Source organism: Tiliqua scincoides, chromosome 1 (genome assembly GCF_035046505.1).
Source record: "Tiliqua scincoides isolate rTilSci1 chromosome 1, rTilSci1.hap2, whole genome shotgun sequence".
In the NCBI taxonomy this organism is placed as follows: Eukaryota; Metazoa; Chordata; class Lepidosauria; order Squamata; family Scincidae; genus Tiliqua; species Tiliqua scincoides.
In genome coordinates this window covers 37,641,660-37,662,983 of record NC_089821.1, presented here as the reverse complement: position 1 = coordinate 37,662,983, position 21,324 = coordinate 37,641,660, and the positions used below count along the sequence as shown (strand labels likewise).

General features: G+C 42.9%; 1 protein-coding gene across 5 annotated transcripts in view; it reads right to left on the bottom strand.

Annotated features, from left to right (window-relative positions):
• Positions 1-21,324, bottom strand: part of ANO5 (anoctamin 5) — an 89,434-nt gene that overhangs the window by 59,428 nt on the left and 8,682 nt on the right. For all 5 annotated transcript variants that reach the window (XR_010794890.1, XM_066637132.1, XM_066637101.1 and 2 more), the window contains exon 2: positions 11,131-11,201. Coding sequence is in view for 4 of the 5 variants with exons in the window: in XM_066637132.1 (XP_066493229.1) it covers positions 11,131-11,201 (71 nt within the window). In the remaining variant the exon portion in view is untranslated. The remainder of the gene's footprint in view (positions 1-11,130; positions 11,202-21,324) is intronic.

The following is a 21,324-nucleotide window of genomic DNA, read 5'->3' as shown; positions in this document are numbered from 1 at the left end:
GCCCAATCTTGGGCTCAGAATGCTGGCTCAGCGCTAGTGTGCACTGTCGCAAACGTGCCATAAGGCTGGCGCCGAGCTACTAACGGGCAGGCACCCAACCTCCACTACTTGGCGGTTGCGCGGACCACTGAGCAGCAGAGAGGTAAGAAGGGGTATGGGGGGAGGCATTCCAGGGATGGGGGAGGCAGGTGGAGGCCGGGGAGGAGGCGTTACGGGGAGGCAGGAGGTTGGGAGAGGGTGGGGGAGGCATACCAGGTGGAAGGCGTGGGGAGAGAGGCGGGACCGGTGGAGCAACACTCCACCACATCCAGAGCTCCAGGTTGGGCTTGCCGCATTACACAGAGGCTCTTGATTCACCGCCGACCTTTCAGCTGGCGGTGAATCAAGTAGCCCCATTGCGGGGCTGCTCTCTTTACCCAGGGGAAGGGGATGAAAGTCCCCTTCTCCGAAGGAGCCACCAGCTGCTGCCCAAAGCACATAGGATGCAGCGGTAGCCATTTTGGGTGCCGTCGCAGCCGCGCACCCTAGGCAGTTTAGGATTAGGCTGCCCGTTACTGTAAGGTCCTACATTTATTGTCAGGGTTCTGCATCCACCATTTTCAAAGTACATAATATGACGAATGCTAAATCTTGCATCCTGAGGTTCTTAGCACCTTATGGCCCAATCGTATCCAGGGCTGGCACATGCAGTGCAGGGATGCTGATGCAGCCTCAGCAACATCCCAGGGGTCAGCTAGGGATCAGACCAGCCAGGAAAAGTAATTTTTTTCTAAATTAACCTCCTCTGCTGCTCCCTCGTTAACTATGGACCTATTTAGATCTATGGCAACACTTCTGCAGGTATAGGGAGTTAGGGCAAAGGGGGAGTGTTCGGGTCCAGCATGGGGACTAGATCCTGAGGATGCTGCTGCCACTGAGATCCACCCTGGCCATGCCTGATCTCTGCCCCAATCTACCCCTGCTGCCAACCTGATGGCCAGTCTGCTGCACCTACTGGCAGCAGGCCACAGAACATCAAAGTGACTGAAGAGAGGGCAGCCCATGCGATACAAAAGCAGACTATGAGAAGCATCAGCATATCGTGAAGATAGGATTGGACTGTGAATCATTATTTTTTATGTAAAAGCGCATTTGTGGACCTCTCAGGAGCCAGAGAGGGAATGATAAGGGTCTGGGATCTCAGTACCTTGGGCGATTTCGTTGCCTCTCCTGTAACTAGCAGTAACAAAATAATAAAGCAAAATAAGTGAATATCCTGAATTTGCACAATGTATCTGGGCTGTAGAATCCCACCTTTCTTAGCACAGGTTCTCTTGATACCCAATACTAATCATCACCACCACCACCCCGACAAGATCATTAAGCCTTAGTTAAAACTACATCGTTCCAAAAAAAAAAAAAAAAAGGCACATGATTCAGCAAACAAAAAGCACTTCTCAGGCCTATGGATTTCAACAGAAGATTTAAGAAACACTTAACATGGGATGGATCATGCAATTTGCTGCAACTGGCATTCGCATACCAAGGAAAAGCTTTTGACCAGAATTAACTAAACATTTACTACACCAAAAAAGGACAGAAAAACAATAGAAATTTCATTTATAGAATATAGCAACTGGATTTCACCTCTTGGTTCTCCTATCTATCAATGCTATCACACTGCAGTACACTGGTGTGCTTCACAAGAGGCTGAAGGGTGCATTTAAAAAATTAAGTCACCATGCTGAATGTCTCCCACTCCTCTACGGTATTTAGAGGTGGAAGTCCAAAGCTAATATAAGGACACTGACATTATCTGGAGGGAGCAAGTAGCATGATTCTCTGACACAACCCCATGTGACTGTGGAAAGGTACTGGGGAGTCCTAGATAAATCCTGCATTATGTATGGTTCCATGAGCCTGAACTGTGTAGGCCAAATTATATGGTATCGGAAGGCAACAATAACTGGTGCACAATACAGAATATTTACGTACTCCTTCTAAACAAAATAAAAAATTCACACAGAGGTAATGGAGGTTTTGTGCTTCTTTGTTTTCAGTGCACAAATGAAGGACGGCTCCAGTTTTAATCAAGAAGCGCTTGTATTCCGGGTACCAATGCCTTAGGAAACACTGCTTTAGCATAACAAGAAATGAAGCACAGCGTTGTGTTATGCAGGGAGGGATGGTGTCTGTTATCAGGGCCGCCAATAATTTGCGATAAAAAGGCTGCAATCAGCAGAACTATTTGGGATAAATATTTCCCCAAGGAATTAGGGTTATCTGGGAGTAGGGATACTATTCCTGGGAACATCCCTTTACTTATTCTCATTCACTTTTAGGAGAAAAGTACGTAGAATACAGCATATGGGGACATATGGAGGGATACAATCTCCCTCCATGCCCCTTCCCAAACACCAGTAACCCACAATCTCCACTGAGAAGTACCCCATGGGAGCCCAGTGCCTCCGCAAGGGTCCCAGAAGTCTTTTCCTTTGTGACTTTAATCTGTAATATTTGTTGGTGGCTGGGTTTTTGCATCAGAAATATATTTTTAAAGAAGTAAATAATGTTTTGCTACTGTTAAATAAAAGTGGTTTTCACAGTAAAGTCCTGTTAAAATTGTCAGTATGTGTTGCAAGTAAATTATCTGCGCCCTCCAAATGCTCAGGGGAGTTATCCATGCCTGTTAACTCCCTCCTCGTTTCCTTCAACGGCATTTTTGTAGTACAGATTGCAACAACATAAAGCGTCCATCATAGTGTTTAAAACAGAAGGAGTATTATGATTTCTAACTATTTTGCCACTGGATACTTGCAATTGTAATAACATGCATATCAACGTTTCACAAATTGTTCCATGCAGACAGTACAAAACTGCAAGGCAAATGTTATATTACGTTTGCAGGTTTTTTAGGATTTACCATTTTCCTGCAATTTAGTCATATTTTTCATAAGAACATAAGAACAGACCAGCTGGATCAGGCCATAGGCTCATCTAGACCTGCTTCCTGTATCTCACAGCGGCCCACCAAATGCCCCAGGGAGCACACCAGATAACAAGAGACCTGCATCCTGGTGCCCTCCCCTGCATCTGACACAGCCCATTTCTAAAATCAGGAGGTTGCGCATACGCATCATGGCTTGTAACCCGTAATGGGTTTATCCTCCAGAAACCTCTCCAATCCCCTTTTAAAGGCGTCCAGGTCAGATGCCATCACCACATCCTGCGGCAAGGAGTTCCACAGACTGACCATACACTGAGTAAAGAAATAGTTTCTTTTGTCTGTCCTAACTCTCCCAATTTTAGTGGATGTCTCCTGGTTCTGGTGTTATGTGAGAGTGTAAAGAGCATCTTTCTATCCACTTTATCCTTCCCACGCATAATTTTGTATGTCTCAATCAGATGTCTCTTTTCTAGGCTGAAGAGGCCCAAACGCCATAGCCTTTCCTCATAAGGAAGGTGCCCCAGCCCAGTAATCATCTTAGTCGCTCTCTTTTGCACCTTCTCCATTTCCACTATATCCTTTTTGAGATGTGGTGACCAGAACTGGACACAATACTCAAGGTGTGGCCTTACCATCGATTTGTACAACAGCATTATAACATTAGCTGTTTTGTTCTCAATACCTTTTCTAATGATCCCAAGCATAGAACTGGCTTTCTTCACTGCAGTCACACATTGGGCTGACACTTTCATCGAGCTGTCCACCACCACGCCAAGATCTTTCTCCTGATCTGTCATAGACAGCTCAGAACCCATCAGCCTATATGTAAAGTTTTGATTTTTTGCCCCAATGTGCATGACTTTACACTTACTTACATTGAAACGCACCTGCCATTTTGCTGCCCATTCTGCCAGTTTGGAGAGATCCTTCTGGAGCTCCTTCATAATCACTTCTGCTCTTCACCACGCGGAAAAATTTGATGTCGTCTGCAAACTTAGCCACCTCACTGCTCAACCCTGTCTCCAGGTCATTTATGAAGAGGCTGAAAAGCACCGGTCCCAGGACAGATCCTTGGGGCACACTGCTTTTCACCTCCCTCCATTGTGAAAATTGCCCATTGACACCCACTCTCTGTTTTCTGGTCTTCAACCAGTTCTCAATTCATGAGAGGATCTGTCCTCTAATTCCTTGACTGTGGAGTTTTCTCAGTAGCCTTTGGTGAGGGACCATGTCGAACGCCTTCTGAAAGTCCATATATATAATGTCCACGGGTTCTCCCGCATCCACATGCCTGTTGACCTTTTCAAAGAATTCTATAAGGTTCGTGAGGCAGGACTTACCCTTACAGAAGCCATGCTGATTCTCCCTTAGCAAGGCTTGTTCGTCTATGTGTTTTGAGATTCTTTGTTCAAGCATTGCACCATCTTACCTGGTATAGATGTTAGGCTGACCAGCCTATAGTTTCCTGGGTCCCCCTTAATTCCCTTTTTAAAGATCGGTGTAACATTTGCTACCCTCCAATCCTCTGGCACAGTGGCCGTTTAGAGGGACAAGTTGCATATTTTCGTCAAGAGATCAGCAACTTCATTCTTCAATTCCTTAATAACTCTAGGGTGGATACCATCAGCACCCGGTGACTTATTGATCTTTAACTTATCAATGAGGTCTGAAACATCTCTTTTAACCTCTATCTGACTTAATTCCTTGGTCAGGAGGGGCCGTTCAGGCAGCGGTATCTGCCCAAGATCTTTTGCCGTGAAGATAAATACGAAGAACTCATTTAATTTCTCTGCCATCTCTAAGTCTCCTTTTATCTCCCCTTTCCCTCCCTCACCATCCAGAGGGCCAACCGCTTCTCTGGCGGGTTTCCTGCTTCTAACATATTTGAAGCTTTTATTATTCCCCTTAATGTTGCTGGCCATGTGTTCCTCATAGTCTCTCTTGGCCTCCCGTATCATTGTCTTACATTTCTTTTGCCACAGTTTATGTTCTTTATTCTCCTCATTAGGGCAAGACTTCCATTTACGGAAGGAAGCTTCCTTGCCCTTTACAGCCTCTCTAACTTGGCTGGTTAGTTAGGCGGGCACCCTCCTGAACTTAGTCGAGCCCTTCTTCCTTTGCAGTATACACTTCCGCTGGGCCTCTGTTACTGTTGTTTTAAGCAGCCTCCATGCACTCCGAAGAGATTGGACTCTTTTTACCTTCCCTTCAACCTCCTTCTAACCAGCCTCCTCATTTGAGGGAAGTCCGTCCGTCGGAAGTCAAGAGTTTTTGTGAGAGATTTGCATGGTGCTCTTCCCCTGACATGCATGTCAAAACGGATCACAGCATGATCACTGTTCCCCAATGGCTCCGTAACACTGACATCTCTAACCAGGTCCTGAGTACTGCACAATATTAAATCCAGAGTCACCTGTCCTCTGGTGGACTCCATGACTAGCTGCTCTAAGCCACAGTCATTTAACATGTCAAGGAATCAGGTATCCAGAACACAAATTGACCCAGTCTGTAGGAGAATAATTGAAGTTCCCCAAGATTACAACCCTTTCCCTCCTTGTCACCTCCCTGATTTGTTTCCTCATTTCAAGGTCCCCTTCCGGTTTCTGGTCTGGAGGACGATAGTACGCCCCCAGTATTGCATCACTCCTCAGGCCTGGTAATTTAACCCACAGACATTCTATGGTGGAGTTGGACCCACCTTCAATCTCTACTTTGCTGGATTCTATCCCTTCCTTAACATAAATGGCCACCCCACCTCCAACACGCCCCTCCCTGTCCCTGTTCCATTTGTACATGGAATACCCCAGGATGGGCTGCTTATTAGCTCCTTTATCCCTGCATCCTCTCATTGTACCAAACCGTCTATTACATCTCATCGTGCTGGTTGGCAACCTTCAGTCTCGAAAGACTATGGTATATAAGCCTACAGCACCCAGTATTCCCAGACGGTCTCCCATCCAAGTACTAACCAGGCCTGACCCTGCTTAGCTTCCAAGATCAGACAAGATTGGGCATGTGCAGGGTACCAATCGTGCTACCATTCCCAATTTCTTCTCCTACACTGCCTTTGCCTTGTTGTTCTCTAACCTACCCGTCCTTGTCCCATAGGGATGCCCCTCAGATGCCCCATAGGGATGTCCCATAGGGATGCCCCTCGGCTCCTGTGGGCCTTCCCCCACCTTTTCAATGTTATGCGCCAGCAGTCTGGTTCCATTCTGGTTCAAGTGAAGCCCGTCCCTCTTGTACAGGCCCCGCTTGTCCCAAAACGGCACAAGTCAGCTAGGAACATGCCACCACTGTGCCTTGCTCCCATCTCTAAATGGCAATGTCTCCTAAAGGACCCAGCATCATTGTGAGGCCTCTAGGGCAGTGTTTCGCAAACGGTGGGTTGGGACCCACTAGGTGGGTTGTGAGCCCATTTCAGGTGGGTCCCCATTCATTTCAATATTTTATTTTTAATATATTAGATTTGATGCTACCATGGTACGTGACTGCCTTTGGGGAAATGTTACAGACCTGTACTTTCAACAAGCTACTATGTATATTCAGATTCAGACATCTTTATTAGGCATTATGTATAATCTTTAAACAATGATAGTCAATGCACCCTAGGATCATTAAAAATTTTCCTGCTTGATGATGTTACTTCCGGTCATGACATCACTTGTGGAGGGTCCTGACAGATTCTCATTCTATAAAGTGGGTCCCGGTGCTAAATGTGTGAGAACCACTGCTCTAGGGGATGTCCCCATTGGCTGGTGGGGAGAGTTAAAGAAGGAGAAACTGCCATACAAATTTATCAACCAAGAGACCCATATCATCACTGTTCTCCACTGACCAATAGTTTTGTTCCCAAAGTCCTTTACAAGGGGCAGGACATGATGGCAGATAGTTTTTTTCCTAAAATCTAAGGGTAGGACAGAGAGGAGTTATAGCCACCAAGATTTCACCCATTTGCCAATGAGAGGAATGGGAGGAGCTGCCACTCAATACTTACGATGGTGGGGGGGAGGGCGCAACATGTTATAGGACAGGCCAGTGCAGGGCTTTGCTTCATGATCCCCAGCAACTAGTTACAGTACAATATGAGACTAAGGGCACAATCCGAACCAGGCCGGCCCAAGAGACTTCCCTTGTCAATCACTGGAAAGCCAATGTAGCACAACAGGTGAAATGTCAGATTTATACCAGGGAGGATTGTGTTCAGTTCCTCACTCTGTCATGAAGGCCACTGCGTGGCCATGAGTCAGTTACTATGTTTCAGCCTAACCTACCTCATAGGGTTACTGTGAGCAAAAATTGGGCACACCATGTACCTTTCCTCCTTGGGAGGAAAGGAAGGAAAAACATGTTAGAAACAAATGCCATCAAACAGGCTTGCAACACTGCAATACTCAGATACTGTTACATTACAAATTCCTTTCTGAAGCATGCAGAACCCCACCAAATGAGAGACAATCATGGTAGTATGAAATAAGCCAGCAGTTATGTTAAGAATAGTAGAACAGGCACAATATGAACTTTTTCCACAACAAATCCACCAATTTTTAAAAAAAAAAAACTTTCCAGGTTTCAACTCGATACAACTCTGTCCCTGATACAACCCTCCAATGGAAAAGTAACTAATTGAACATACTAGGACATGAAAGTTTGAAAAAAGCAATATTCCATTTTGGGTGCAAATTATTTTAAGATGTTGTCCTCCTAAAACCACAGAAGCCCACATTATATTCTTGATATCCCTTAGCTTTGAAATCTAGCTACGGAAGAGATCTTATGAAAACTGGAAATTTTTTTTTTCCTTTTTGCAGCATTTTGGCACATAATAAGTAGAGAACACCATTCATGCAGGGATGCATAACCACTACCACTGTTTGCTGCTTACCCCTTGAAGGTCAGAGATGAGTAATGTAGTCTCAGTGGTACTTAGGCCCTGCCAGTGGCATCACGGGAAAGATATAATGTTGTTAGTTTGGATGCAAAAGGAGTAAGATGCTTAAAAAAAATCAGCAAGAACCATGATGCTTTTTGAGTTTTTTCATATTCAAAAGTTCGAGTGGGTAATTTCCATACTAATTCTCAAGGAAGCAATTGCTCAGTTAAGACATTTGCCACCTTTTTTTTTTCTTGAACAAGAACAAGAACTGATGGCATCACGATAATTTGTGTTTTACATGGTTATCATCTGTGCCTTTCCAAAAAATAAGGAATACAATTTTTTAAAACATGCAATCCATTAATTTTTGGGTATTTTGTTATTAAAAAATAGCAATAAGTAAATTAATACATACTTTGGATTGATGATCAGGTTTATGGCATTTCTCAAAGTGATGGGAAAGGCAACTTTCCCAAACATTTTTGTAAGTTATTTCATCTAAGCCACCAAGAGCTTCCAATGGGCACAATCCTAACCAGGTCTACTCAGAAGTAAGTCCTATTTTGTTCAATGGGGCTTACTCTCAGGAAAGTGTGGTTAGGATTGCAGCCAATGACTTTTAAAAATCTTTTGGAATACCATGTAAATCAGAAATCTGTGGATGCCTTCAGACGACAGTGAATTAGTTATGAACAATGATCCAACGTTTAATGTTTCAGCAAACAGGTGTACAGGATGATGTGTATCAGAAGCTATGGTAGTGCAACACACAAGAATGTGACGATATGCTGACATTCTAGAGCATGAATAATGGTGCCACAGGGAGAGATGCAAACTCAGACCAGGAAGATATATGTACAAATGTTTGACATTCCTGTATTAGTTTATAATATGGACAGAGCGCACGCAAGTAATTTTGGCTACATTGATGTTAGCAGAGGCATTTAGATTATTGAGTAAGGGTCATGATACCAGACCATGATTGACAGATTAGTTGCAATGGATTCCAGCTTACTGGTTCATGATTGAGCATCTAACACAAGCAGCAAAAATTGTCAATGTCTTCAAATCCTGATTAGCTAATAACTTTTGTCATGGTAAGGATGTTCGACTGAATGAGTACATAAGCAAAGTGGATGTATTACCCTGTGAAAGTATGGAAGACTAGCAGAACCAGTTATGGATAGTGAGGACTACTTACATCACAATAAATATTTACTTGAATATGTAGTCATAGCATTTTGATAATGGTTTTTCCATAGTTCATCTTGTATATGTGCATTACATTAATGCATCCTGTCATCAATAAACTGCAATTACAAATCTTGGAAGATGGAATTAAAGTTGTAAATGTCTGCCTTTTCAATTATTAACTTACCACTTTAATCATATATAGACACAAACTTTATACTGCCACCAAATTTAACATAGTTATTTTAGGTAAGGTATCAAAGAACTAAGTACTCTTGTTTCACCACTTACAAGCAAATTTTCTGCTAAGAAAAATGCAACTTGACCTCATGCAGAATTGCTTTACATTTATTTCTTAATTTAAAAGATGTATGTATCACCTTTCATATGCTCAAAGTGGTACACAACATAAGAATAGAAATACAACTGATAAAGATATAAGACTGAAACCATTAGAAATCATTAAAAACACCTAAAATGAGTACAGCAGCTGATTGAAATATTAAAAAAACAGCAACAACATAAAGGCAGCAGAAGATATAAAGGGTGCCTCCTCCTTCCTCGAATGCCCAGTGAAATTAACAAGTTTTAGACCCTGCCAGAAACCATATAAAGAGGGGGCTGTCATCAGATGTTCCAGTAGTTGATTCCAGAGAACCACAAAAGAAAAGGCCCTGCAGCTTGCCACCATCTCCTTGGCTTCAGTTGGTGGCGGTGTCCTAAGCAGGGTCTTATCTGATGATTGCAGGGGAAGCACAGGATTTTAAGGGGAAGCTGAGGTATCCTGGTCTTATACCGTAAAGCAGTGGTGTAGCTAGAGGGAAGCAAAATGGTTAAGTACTACAAGTGCCACAATGTGCTACATAAGTGGCCCCTTGCCATAGGGATGGTAATGCACAGGTACTCACCAAACCAAACAGTGTCTCCTGCATGTTACCATTGCTGCACTGAATGATTCCAGCGGCAAGTGGGAGGGGCCACTTACACAGTGCATTGCAGCACCTGCAGTACTTACCATTTTGCCCCCTAGCTTTGCTACTGCCGTGAAGGTCTTTAAAGAATATCACCAACACATTAAATTGGACTCAAGATGAAATGGGCAGCCAGTGTAGCTACTGAAGCAACAACAAGGCATATTCAGCCTGGTGTACCCCAGCAACCAATGGGGCTGCTCCATTCTGCACTAGTTGCAACTTCCAAACCATTTTCAAGGGTGGTCTCACATGCAGTGAGTTACAGTAGTCTGAATGAGATGTCACTAGGATCCAGACACCATGACCAAAATCAGCTGAGATCTCAGACAAAGTTGGGCAAAGAACTGCCTGGTCACAGAAGCCACCATGAACATCCAAGGATAGCTGTGAGTCCAGGACACCTAGGCAGCAAACCTGCTCTTTCAGAGCAAGTGCTATCCCATCTAGAGCAAGCTGTAGATCTAAAACCAACATTGCGGCCTTTCAGATCAAGAGAACCTCTGTCTAGCTAGCTATCACTGGTACCACTGCGGGTCAGAAGGCATACAGAGGTGTAAGGGGTTTTAAATCCCCTTTAGACTATGAGGCCAGATTCCACCCTCACCGCTGAATATAGCAGCCATTTTCAACCACTGTGCCGTGAATGGACTCCAGGTGTGCCATGGGAATTTGGGAGAGGGTTATTTATTAGTAAGGTCATTGGGAGGTGTGAGCCTCCCACCAGCATTGTGGTGTGCGTTGTCAATTATCAAAAATTTGATGGTGTGCCTTGACCATTTTAGTTCCTTCCCAATGTGTCATGAGGTGAAAAAGATTGAAAATCACTGGAATACAGCATGTCCTTTTTGGGGGATGGGGAGGACAGGATTGTGCTCAGAGTTTAATAAAAGAGCAGCAAAGGAAACACAACTACATTACTCAGAAGCTGATATTCTGAAAATATTTCTTCTTAATCACACGAGTTCAGAAATTAAATACAACAAATGTTGGGTTAAATGAAGATAAGCACTTCAAGTACAGTTCAGATTTTAAAGGTTATGGCTTCCCTAAGAGATGAATAGATTTCTTAAGTGGTTTTGGCTTGCCACAGCATTACTTCCTTTTTCTTCAATCTTAAAATCAGATTTTTTATTAAGCAAGTTGTAGATACAGTTGGCTCTTACCTCAGAGTTTCCTGGAAATTCTGAGTCTGCACTGGATAAATTTTCAAATAATGGTCCATTGCTTTCTTCTCCTAAAGAAGTTAGAAAAAAAATGCTTGTTACCTCCAATGTATGCCTCCCTTTTAAAGGTCTTCGTGTTTGAAAGTAAATATGTTTGAATCTAGTTTTCAAACATGGTTACCTGTAGTCCTTTATATCCAGGTACACATTATATTAGTTCTTGACCAATGTCCTGCCCCCCCCCACTAGAGTGAATTGTCATCATGCAACTTTGTTTGGAAAAGTTCAAGGTAATTAGCATCAGAAGAGTGGATGGATAATTAGTGCAATTCTAATCCAGCACCTTGGGAAAAAAAAGTACCACACATTTTCAAAGCATTATCACTAAATAAGGCTGCAATCCTATGCATACTTACCTGGGAGTAAGTCCCATTGTGAGACTCACTTCCAAGTAGACATGCACAGAATTGGGCTATAATGCACTTTTTGGCATTAGTTCCACTTGCTGGTTCTAGCCTGAAAGACCATGAAACAGATTCTGTTGTTACAGCTGAATCCTTTAGAAATTGTGTTTCTCAATTCTTCTACACCCTTCATTCTTCTACACAAGTTCTGATAGGGCCATCTCATCAGGAACTACACATTAGGATAAATTATTGGTGCAGCATACATGATTTCTTATAAATTTATCCAGCATACTAATTCTGCTGTACTTTAGGGAGGAGAATTTCCCATTTTAGCACCCCGAAGGACCAAGAAAATCCCAAAGGCAGTATTTAAAAGAGACAGAAGTGCAGAAGGGGAAAAATAGTGTTCACCAGATACAAGAGGACAAGGACTTTGGAAATCTATTGTCCTTTTTGCTCCAGTTGCTTTGAAAATGCAACTGGTCTCATATAATTGCAGATGTCCTATTATAATTTTTCTTGTGCAATGGGTAATTTCTTATTACTTATTGTAAGATGTACCATCCTTCAATCAAAAATGCGCTCCACAGTCCGATCGTTCTGATATTTGTGGCATTGTTTGCAGTTCTGAACCTCAAAATTATGGTGCTCAGCAAGTATCTGAACAACACATATGTATTAATACAGTATTTGAAGAAAGCCACAAATGAACATACACTGGAATAACTGGAAATTTAATACAGAAACTTCCCTCTTCCCTTTTCACAGATCCCCTTAACTTGATACAGGCTAATGATTTGCTAAAATACAATGACACACTGACTTTGATGGTGCTAATATCAAATGATGAATATATTTCCTGTGCAAGGCATAGTCATAAGAATTTTTTACACACCTAGTGCCTTTTCATCTTAATTGTCAGCCAACAACAAAGAAACAACCATATCAGAGGTGCTATGGCTGGTAGTACCCTCATAGGAATATAGGAAGTTGCCTTCCATGAATCAAATCACTGGTCAATCTAGCTCAATATTGTCTGTACCAGGTAGCAATGTGTCTCCAGGGAGACAGGTTTTTCCCAAACCTCCCTGGAGAAGCCAGGTACTGAACCAGGAACATTCTACATGCTAAGATGTATTCTACCATTAAGCTCCCCAAAATTCCCCAAGTTCATTTTATTAGATATTCCACTTCAATTTTGTGGGCTCAAAGCAACTCACAGAAGTTTGCCTAAATGTTAGTACTTCTGAAACATATTGAAAATTCACTAACTTGGTCGTCATGGGTGCTTTGATGAAGGGATCTCCAGGAATATTGCAGTCAGAGTTGACAACTCTGGATTAGTCCACATATCTAATTATCACCTATCCTCATTAGTACTCAGCATTTCAACAGGATAATGTTCCAATCAAGGAATTCTACAGTTGGGATCAAAATAAGGCCATGTGTGAGCTGAACATATTTCCAGAAACATCCCAGTGGGTTTAAAAAAAAAATAGCTGCAACCTGCCTCTGTATCACACATGGCTCTAGAAGGTTGGCTATGGGGAGGGTTTAAAGGGTAAACTGCTGCAGTAAAAGAGCTGAAAATATCCTAGTGTAAATGCAGCAATAAATGTACAAGGGGTTTCCCTGGTACGTCACAAAATCACAGAGGTGAAAGAGTTTAAACAGGTTGAGTACCTCTTATCCAGAATTTTGAAATACAGAATATTAAAAAATATGGAAATTTTTGAGTGTCACATGACTTTTTAAAAAACTTCTTTGCCTAAAGAAATAAAATCACAAATTGTGTTAACATGCACAAACTTTGTTTCACACATAAAATTATTTTTAAAATGTATAAAATTACCTTCAGGCTATGTGTATAAGGATATATGAAACCTGCATGAATTTTTTGCTTAGACTTGGGTCTCATCCCCAAGATCTCTCATAAGAACATAAGAAGATGGCCCATCTAGTCCAGCTTCCTGTATCTCACAGTGGCCCACCAAATGCCCCAGGGAGCACACAAGACAACAGACACAACCTGCATCCCGGTGCCCTCCCCTGCATCTGGCAACCAGAGGCAGCCTGTCTCTAAAACCAAGAGCTTGCACATACCCACTATGACTTGTAACCTGTAATGAACTTTTCCTCCAGAAATTTGTCCAATCCCTTCTTAAAGGCATTATGAAAGTATTCCAAAATATGGAAAAATCCTATAAACAAAATGCTTCTGGTCCCAAGAACTATGGATAAGGATGCCCAACCAGTACTTACAGGAGTATAAAATCCAGTCCCTTACCAATGCAAGTTGTCCACAATTATAACATTCCCAACAAATGGCTATCAAGCCTCTGCTTAAAGACCTTCAACTCTGTAGGGCCTAACACCTTCCAAGGCAGACTGTTCCAATGCTGAACAATTTGTACTGTCAGATACAAACATTTCCTATTGCTTAAATAAAAGTCTTCCCTTGTATCTTCCCTGCATTTATGTCCTCAACTTTTTGACAAACTTTAAGTCTTCTACAACCATATCTGTGCCTGCATACTCTTTTTTCTTCCCTTGAGTTCTTAAAGGGAAATCTTTGATATTTAGATTTTGCTGTCCCTCAACGCAGGGGTGTCCAAAGTTTTTGGCAGGAGGGCCACATCATCTCTCTGACACTGTATCGGGGGCCAGGGGGAAAAAAGAATTAATTTACATTTAAAATTTGAATACATTTACATAAGTTTACATAAATGAATATATTAAAGATGAACTTATATGAATGAATGAAGGTCTTGCAATAGCTCAAGGCCTATAAAAGGCCTTGTACAAAGCAAGGCCGGCCTTTCCTTCACTGCCGCTACCGCATCACAGACGTGAAACAGCAAGCAGTGGAGGGAGCCCTCATCCCACAGCTCAGGTGAGAGGTCAAACAGTTGCCCTCACACTGAAAGCAGTTGTGTCGGGCCAGTGCAGGCTCCAACAAATCTCCAGAGGCTCATTGGAGACTGGGGGCTCCCTGAGGGCCGCATTGGGAGTCCTTGACCCGGGGTTTGGGCACCCCTGCCTCAATGGAATGCTCTTCGTTCTCTTCCCCCATTCTGTGAGCTCTTAAAGGGAAACCATCATTTATTATAGTACTGTCAATTCTGGCATTGTTGTTGCCATTAATTAGAAGGACAGAGATAAAGAACCCAGATTCCTGCCTGTTTCACATCTCTGTCCCTTGGTATCCAGTGATACCAAGTGATACAATTTCCAGTGATATCCAGTGATACAATTTCTACCCCTTCTTCTAATGGCCAGAGGGAATGCGGGGCTCTTAGCATTAGTGGAGAAGGGAGGGAGGAAGAGGAGGAGAAAGTTGTGAAAGTGGCAATGGACACTGAGAGATAGTAAGCGCTCTCATCATTCTCTCACACAAGAAGAAGATAGAGCAGGTCTCAATTCCATGAAGACAGCAGACTGGGGGAGGTGACAGAAGGACACAGGGTAAGCCCATCTACCAGCTACTTCCCCCAAATCACCACTTGTTACAATATTTCAACACTTAATAGATGGGCTGCCCTGTGGGGGGCGTACTGGTCTATATGTGGACAAAATAGCATGCTGTTCTCTCTTAGAACAGCATGCAGTTGGACAGAGCTACTATCTCTCTCGTATTCCATTATATCTTATGGGTGGAAATTTGTCTTTATAAGCAACACTACAGTAAGTCGAAGTTTTCTGGTCCCTGAGCCGAACTAATAAAAGGAATTATACACAACCCTTTGGATCTCAGTTCACATTTCTTCCAGTCAAGGTACAGGAACCTATATACCTTTTACCACGTCTCTCACAATCCTACAATCTAACTTAGTTATGAACAAAATCCAGCCTTCCAACAAACCTCAACAGGATGATAAACTAAAAAGTGGTAACACACTTTTTAGTTTCACACACACACACACACACACACATACACACACGAGAGAGAGAGAGAGAGAGAGAGAGAACATTTCTGCTCAGTTACAATTCCTGATGAAGTCTTTAAGTTGATGAGTATATTATTTTTTTCACATTTTTATACCACCGTTCCTTCAAGGGGCTCAGGGTGGTGTCATACCTCACCAACTTCTGTCCTCACAACAGACCAATGAGGTGGGTGAGGCTGAGAGAGAGAGAGAGAGAGAGAGAGAGAGAGAGAGAGAGAGAGAGAGAGCGTAACTGGCCCAAGCTCACCCAGGAAGCTTCATGGCTGGGTGGGGATTTTAACCTAGATCTTCCAGGTTTAAATCCAACTCCCGAACCACTACACCATCCCGGCTAACAATCACCTTGAAGAGAGAAGAAAACAGAACTAGTTTTTAGACCAAAGCTTCAAAGAAACATCCACTTTTTAAAGAGTTTTCAAACACAGTCACAGACAAAACTACACCAAAAAAAACCCACAAGCAAAGTATAAAAATACAAGACAAAGATTTCACCAAACCACATGCTTTTATAAGGATGTCTCTTACAAACATCCTGCATTTGTTGCCTTCATTGCATTCTTACACAGACATTGTCTTCATTGTTCGACCAGCAGTAAATGACAGTCGCATCTGTACTCGGCATTGCATTTTCCTCTGCCAAGGAAGACATGAGAGAACAAATTCTTTCTTCCAAATACAGAGTACAGTAAAAGCTTTTAAATCAGAAGCCCTGCATTGCTGCAGAACATTAGATGGTCTAAGGAAGCCAGACTGTTTATCCTCATAGTCCTCAAAGACCCCTCAAGCAGCAACTGCATCACCGTATGAGGGAGTTAGTTAGGACTGGGCTGTCCTTTGGGGATCTGCAGCTCTGCAGGCTGAACTTTGTTCCGCTTCCTTATGGAATTTTCAGCTGCCTGTTTCAGAGCATACCTCTAACATACTCTCTTTGTAAAATCCACAAGCAAAGTAACCTGATGCATGTTAACTCAGAAGTTAACAGCCCAAACCTATAGTTTCCCCCACCATAGTATGCAGCCAAGCCAAAACAGGCTGTGTTGCATTCGACACTGGAGGGGCCTATCAGGACGCTTTGGAGGAGAAAGGGAAAAGTTTTCCTAAATCCTTCAGCATGCCCCCTGAAGCCAATGTTAAAACTCCCATGGGATGACCATAATAGTTGTGGGTTGCACCCGCACCAAAGTAAGCTCTGGTGACTGATTTCCCCTAAGGCCCTACAAAAGATCTTCCTTCCCTAAGTAGCTGTTTGTCCATCTTATAGTTGACAACACATGTCAGACTTGTTCCGTATTTGCTAACTCCAGTCTTTTGGATCTTCTAATTTCTAGTTAGGAGACCCTCTTTGAACAACAAACCACAGGCCCCTGCGTAATTTCAAAGGCCAACTATAGGAAGATTAAAGGTCTGAAAAAAGTTAAATTTAGTTCCCTGCCTGCATGTGTCCCGCCAACAACTTTCATGGCTCAGAGTCTCCTGCCAACTTGCCACATTCCTGATATTTCTCAAATTGCCCAGCTATCAAAATAACCCTGTTGAGAAAGGCCACTTGGAAGGCCACTATTATAAAACTGTACCACACCTAAAGATATGACGGCTTGCTTCTTAAGAGTGTGCTCTCTGGAATTCTTTTATCAGCAACAGATACCAAGGAGAAAACACTGGCCCTAACAGAACATCTGAAAACATGGTTTTGGTTTGAAACTGTTCCTTTAAATGTCTGTTTTCAAATTCACCCTTACCTCTTTTAGCAACAAACATGACAACTATTATATTCTTGGGAATCAGTTCCTTCAGCTGTTGGTGTTTTTAGCTACTAAATTATGGCCCAATCCTAACCACACGTTCTGCCGCTGTGCACTATCACAAAAGTGCTGTAAATTATTGCGAAAATATGGAACCAAACTAGAATAATCACTGCCCACGCCTCCTAGCATTGTGGCTAAGAAGCTGGGCTGTGAACAGTTCAAATCTCCTCTCTGCTATGAACTGACTAGGTAGCCTTTACTATGCCACTCTCTCTCAGCCTCATTCCTCCATCTCAAATGGGGGAATAATACTGACCTACCTGACAAAGATGTTGTAAAGGTTACTGAGATAATGGGTGTAAAATGCTTTGATGACTCTGAAGGATTGTACAATCAATGCTTATTCTAGATAGTGTTGCTTGGGATAGAGCCATGTATTTAACATACATGGCTCTATCCTAAGCAACACTATCTAGAATAAGCATTGATTGTACAATCCTTCATATGTCTGTTGCTGACATCTACAGTCATAAAAGGTAAATTTTCCTAGTACAGGGTACCCCCCGTATTTACGGGGGTTCCGTTCTGGAATCCCTTGCGGTTAAGTGAAACCGTGGATGCAGGTGAATGCCCTCCCACACTCCAGAGTCAAAGGGAGCCCTGCTCCCCTCACCTCCATAGGGTCTTCTGAGCCCAGCAGAGGCCGCACACATCCGTCCGCAGCCTCTGCCAGGTTCAGACTGATTCTTAGAGTCAAAAACATGTGACTTCCGGGTTTGTTTGTTTTTTTAAACCAGAAGTGACTTTTCAAATGCCTCATAAGGCATTAATACCTTACAAGGCATTAAAAACATCACTTCTGGTTTTTCGGGGGGAAAAAACCCCAGAAGTCATGTGTTTTTGACTCTAAGAGTCAGTTTGAGCCATGCAGGGGTCACGGATAGACGTGTGCGGCCTCTGTTGGGCTCAAAAGACCCTACGGAGGTGCACCTCTAGAGGGGGTGCGCAGGTGGTGTGGGGAGCCCCGCATACCTGATCCGTGGATATGTGATTCCACAGATACGGGATCCATGGATATGCACCCGCCCATATAAACACTGCCAAACATATTTTAACAATGCTTGTCACACATGTTTAATCAGCTGTTACACGTTGTAGAGAAACTGTTAAAAAAGCTGCACATCACAACAAGTGGAACAGCCAAAAAACCCACAAACCACCCTAGTATTTTCAAAATCCTGAAATATCCTTCATGCCTCATCCAATCTTGTATTAATTACCACAAAAGGGGACTGCCTATCCATTTCTTCTTTACATAATGTGACATCGTTACAAAGAAAAATACAGTATGCAATGGCTAATGAGATGGATATCACATCATTCCATTTACTGAGTCATGTTTAAGGGAAACAGTACCTCTCACACTCATCCGCAGTGTGTACTCGTAGAGCTTGCTGCTGTGAGCTCGAGACTTCATAATGTATGAGAAAACAAAGTTATCTTTGCTTAGTCACCATCCCAAGAGAAGGCTCACTATTCCAGGAAAGATGTTCAGCAAACTTAAAATACATTTTCCTAAGCACCAGCCAGGGAATAGCATCCTAACCTATCTCTTAGTGTTATTAGCAGGATTGCTGGGCAGCTAACGACATGCTACATGCTAACACTCCTGCCATCTCTCTTAGCCTAATCAGGCCCTGTTTGAGAGCCAAACTACATGTTATGGAAAAAATCACTAGGTTCGCTTAAAGCCAGAAAACACCTCTTCTCTAACAAAAAGCAGCCATAGGGACTCCAAGCCAGAATGAGATCATGCCAAGAGGGAGAAGGCAGTGCCGGTACCAGATGTCTGGGGTTCACTAATACTGAGGCTTCAAAGGTCAGGTCATCCAAGTGGACTCTCTAAAGGGCATAGACCAGTGGTTCTAAAGGGCATAGACCAGCTTGAGGGCCCTGGCCTATGCCACCTTAAGGGGTGAGGAGGGGGAAGGGAGCAAAGCAATTGCCTGGATTGCACTGCTTTTGAGGGTAGCAAGGGCTTTCCTACACTCACCAGAGGCTGTAGCAGGCTCCCAGGGGTGTGGGGAGCCCCGTGCAAGCCTTCACAGGGCCCCCCCACATGCGCAGACACTCAAAATAATGCACTGCAAAACACTGCAAAACCAAAAGTGGGTCGCGATCATTAATTTGACTGTTTACGTGCTTCGTGTGACTCGACAGAGGCTTGTGCAGGGCTCCCTGGACTCCTTAGAGCCTGCTGCAGCCTCTGGTGAGTGCAGGAAAGCCCCTGCACCCCCCAAAAGCGCCGTGATCCAGGCAAACACTTTGCTCCATTCCCCCCTCCCCCTACAAGAACTTACAGTGGGGCTCAAACTCTTGGAGTGTTTGAGAACCGCTGGCATAGACCCTTGATCAGTGCCTAATCTGGCCAACTCTTGATGACACCCTGGGGCAGGGGTGAACCCATTCTCCTTGTGCAAGTCTTACACACACAAACGCAAATATTTCAAGAGCAAAGAGCGATATTATCTGCACTGATTCAAGGTTCCTACAGTATCACCATACACATACACAGTACCGTACCAGTTCAAGACATCCAGTTGTGGAGACGTCCCTAACAAATTCTAATTCATAGCAGCTGAAAATCAAGACAAAAAAAAAGTTTTGCTCTCTAAATTCATTTTTAAAGGATGCAGGTTACTTTTTATTATAACTGAATGAGAGTACTGCACTTCTTGGCATGACTCAGCTCCACACAAGGCTATATTTGGTCAGAATTCGCCATAAATGGTCTCCCTCCCCTTTCCCTGTAGGAAGTTGCTTCTGGTTTGTGTCTAGTAGATACAGAGCAAATGATTTTACTTTAGCACAGTCTTTGACTTCATGGACTCTAATTGTTAAGTGTTCGCACTCACACCCAGCAAGATAAAGTTCAAAATACGTAACAGCCAATGCCACAAAGTTGTTTCTACTTGACTGATGCACATATGGTTCCCAACATATTTTCTGATAGAATATCATACTTTTGTCTCTGCCTTCAATGAATCTCTAAAACTCAAAAATTTACTACAGTCAAATACATTTTGCATACAACAACTTAAGTTTTAATAAATCTGTAACAAGCAGTACAATCCTAACTTACGCTTGAGCCGTGCAACTGTCCCCGCACCAGCTCAGTGTCACAAACGTGCCATAAAGCACGTGACTTGCAAGCCAGCTCGGCTATCCAATACCTCTGGATTAACATATAGGGATGCTCATTATTAAAGGAAGTCCTCTGATTTGTTGAAGACTAATGGATGAAAATACCTACACGTGTCACAAAAGTAATGAAGCTTTTATAATTTGCCTACCTGGCCTAACACAAACGTGATGCTGGCTTGTGCCTCCCAACAAACTATAATGTGCAAATTAAGCCAGTTTCAGAAATGAGACCCCTCCTTTATTATGAGGTCCATTTACAACTGTGCTCCAGTGAAACAATAATTGATGAGATACATTTTTATCAGGGAGTTCTGCAGCATACAAAGAGCAGTAAAAAAGAAAACACCTGATGAAAATAGAAAGAAATTTGTGTGTGTGTGTTTGTTTAATTTGCATTTCATGCAAGAGCATTATAGACAGCTGGTATATCTCTCCATATTAATTTCCCTATGCAAAGAGAATGAATATGTATGTTATTCCGTGAAAGACACATTTGGCAGTCCTGTACTTGTGATGTTTCCAATAATGTAATATAAGGAAAAACAATAATTTGGCAAAGACGAAATGGCCGTAAAACTATAGTGAAGAGCAATGAGAACAATATCTGCTTCTAGTCTCCCATCACAAAGTTAGCATAATTTTTTATCAAGCAGGTACTGTAGTTTCTAATTGTATTTTGTATACTCAGACTTAACGTGTACAACGTGTGCATTCCTGCCCCATTCCAGCACCCTAGGGGGCAGGGAAGAAGCATACCTAGAAGACTGGGAGGTCTTCCACCAATCTGCATCTTTGCCACTTGCTTAACAGGAGACCTGCAATTAGCCTTTTGTGTCAGCTCACCTGTGAAGAGCAATTGCCTCAGGGTGCATAGATGAAGGGTAGCATTAC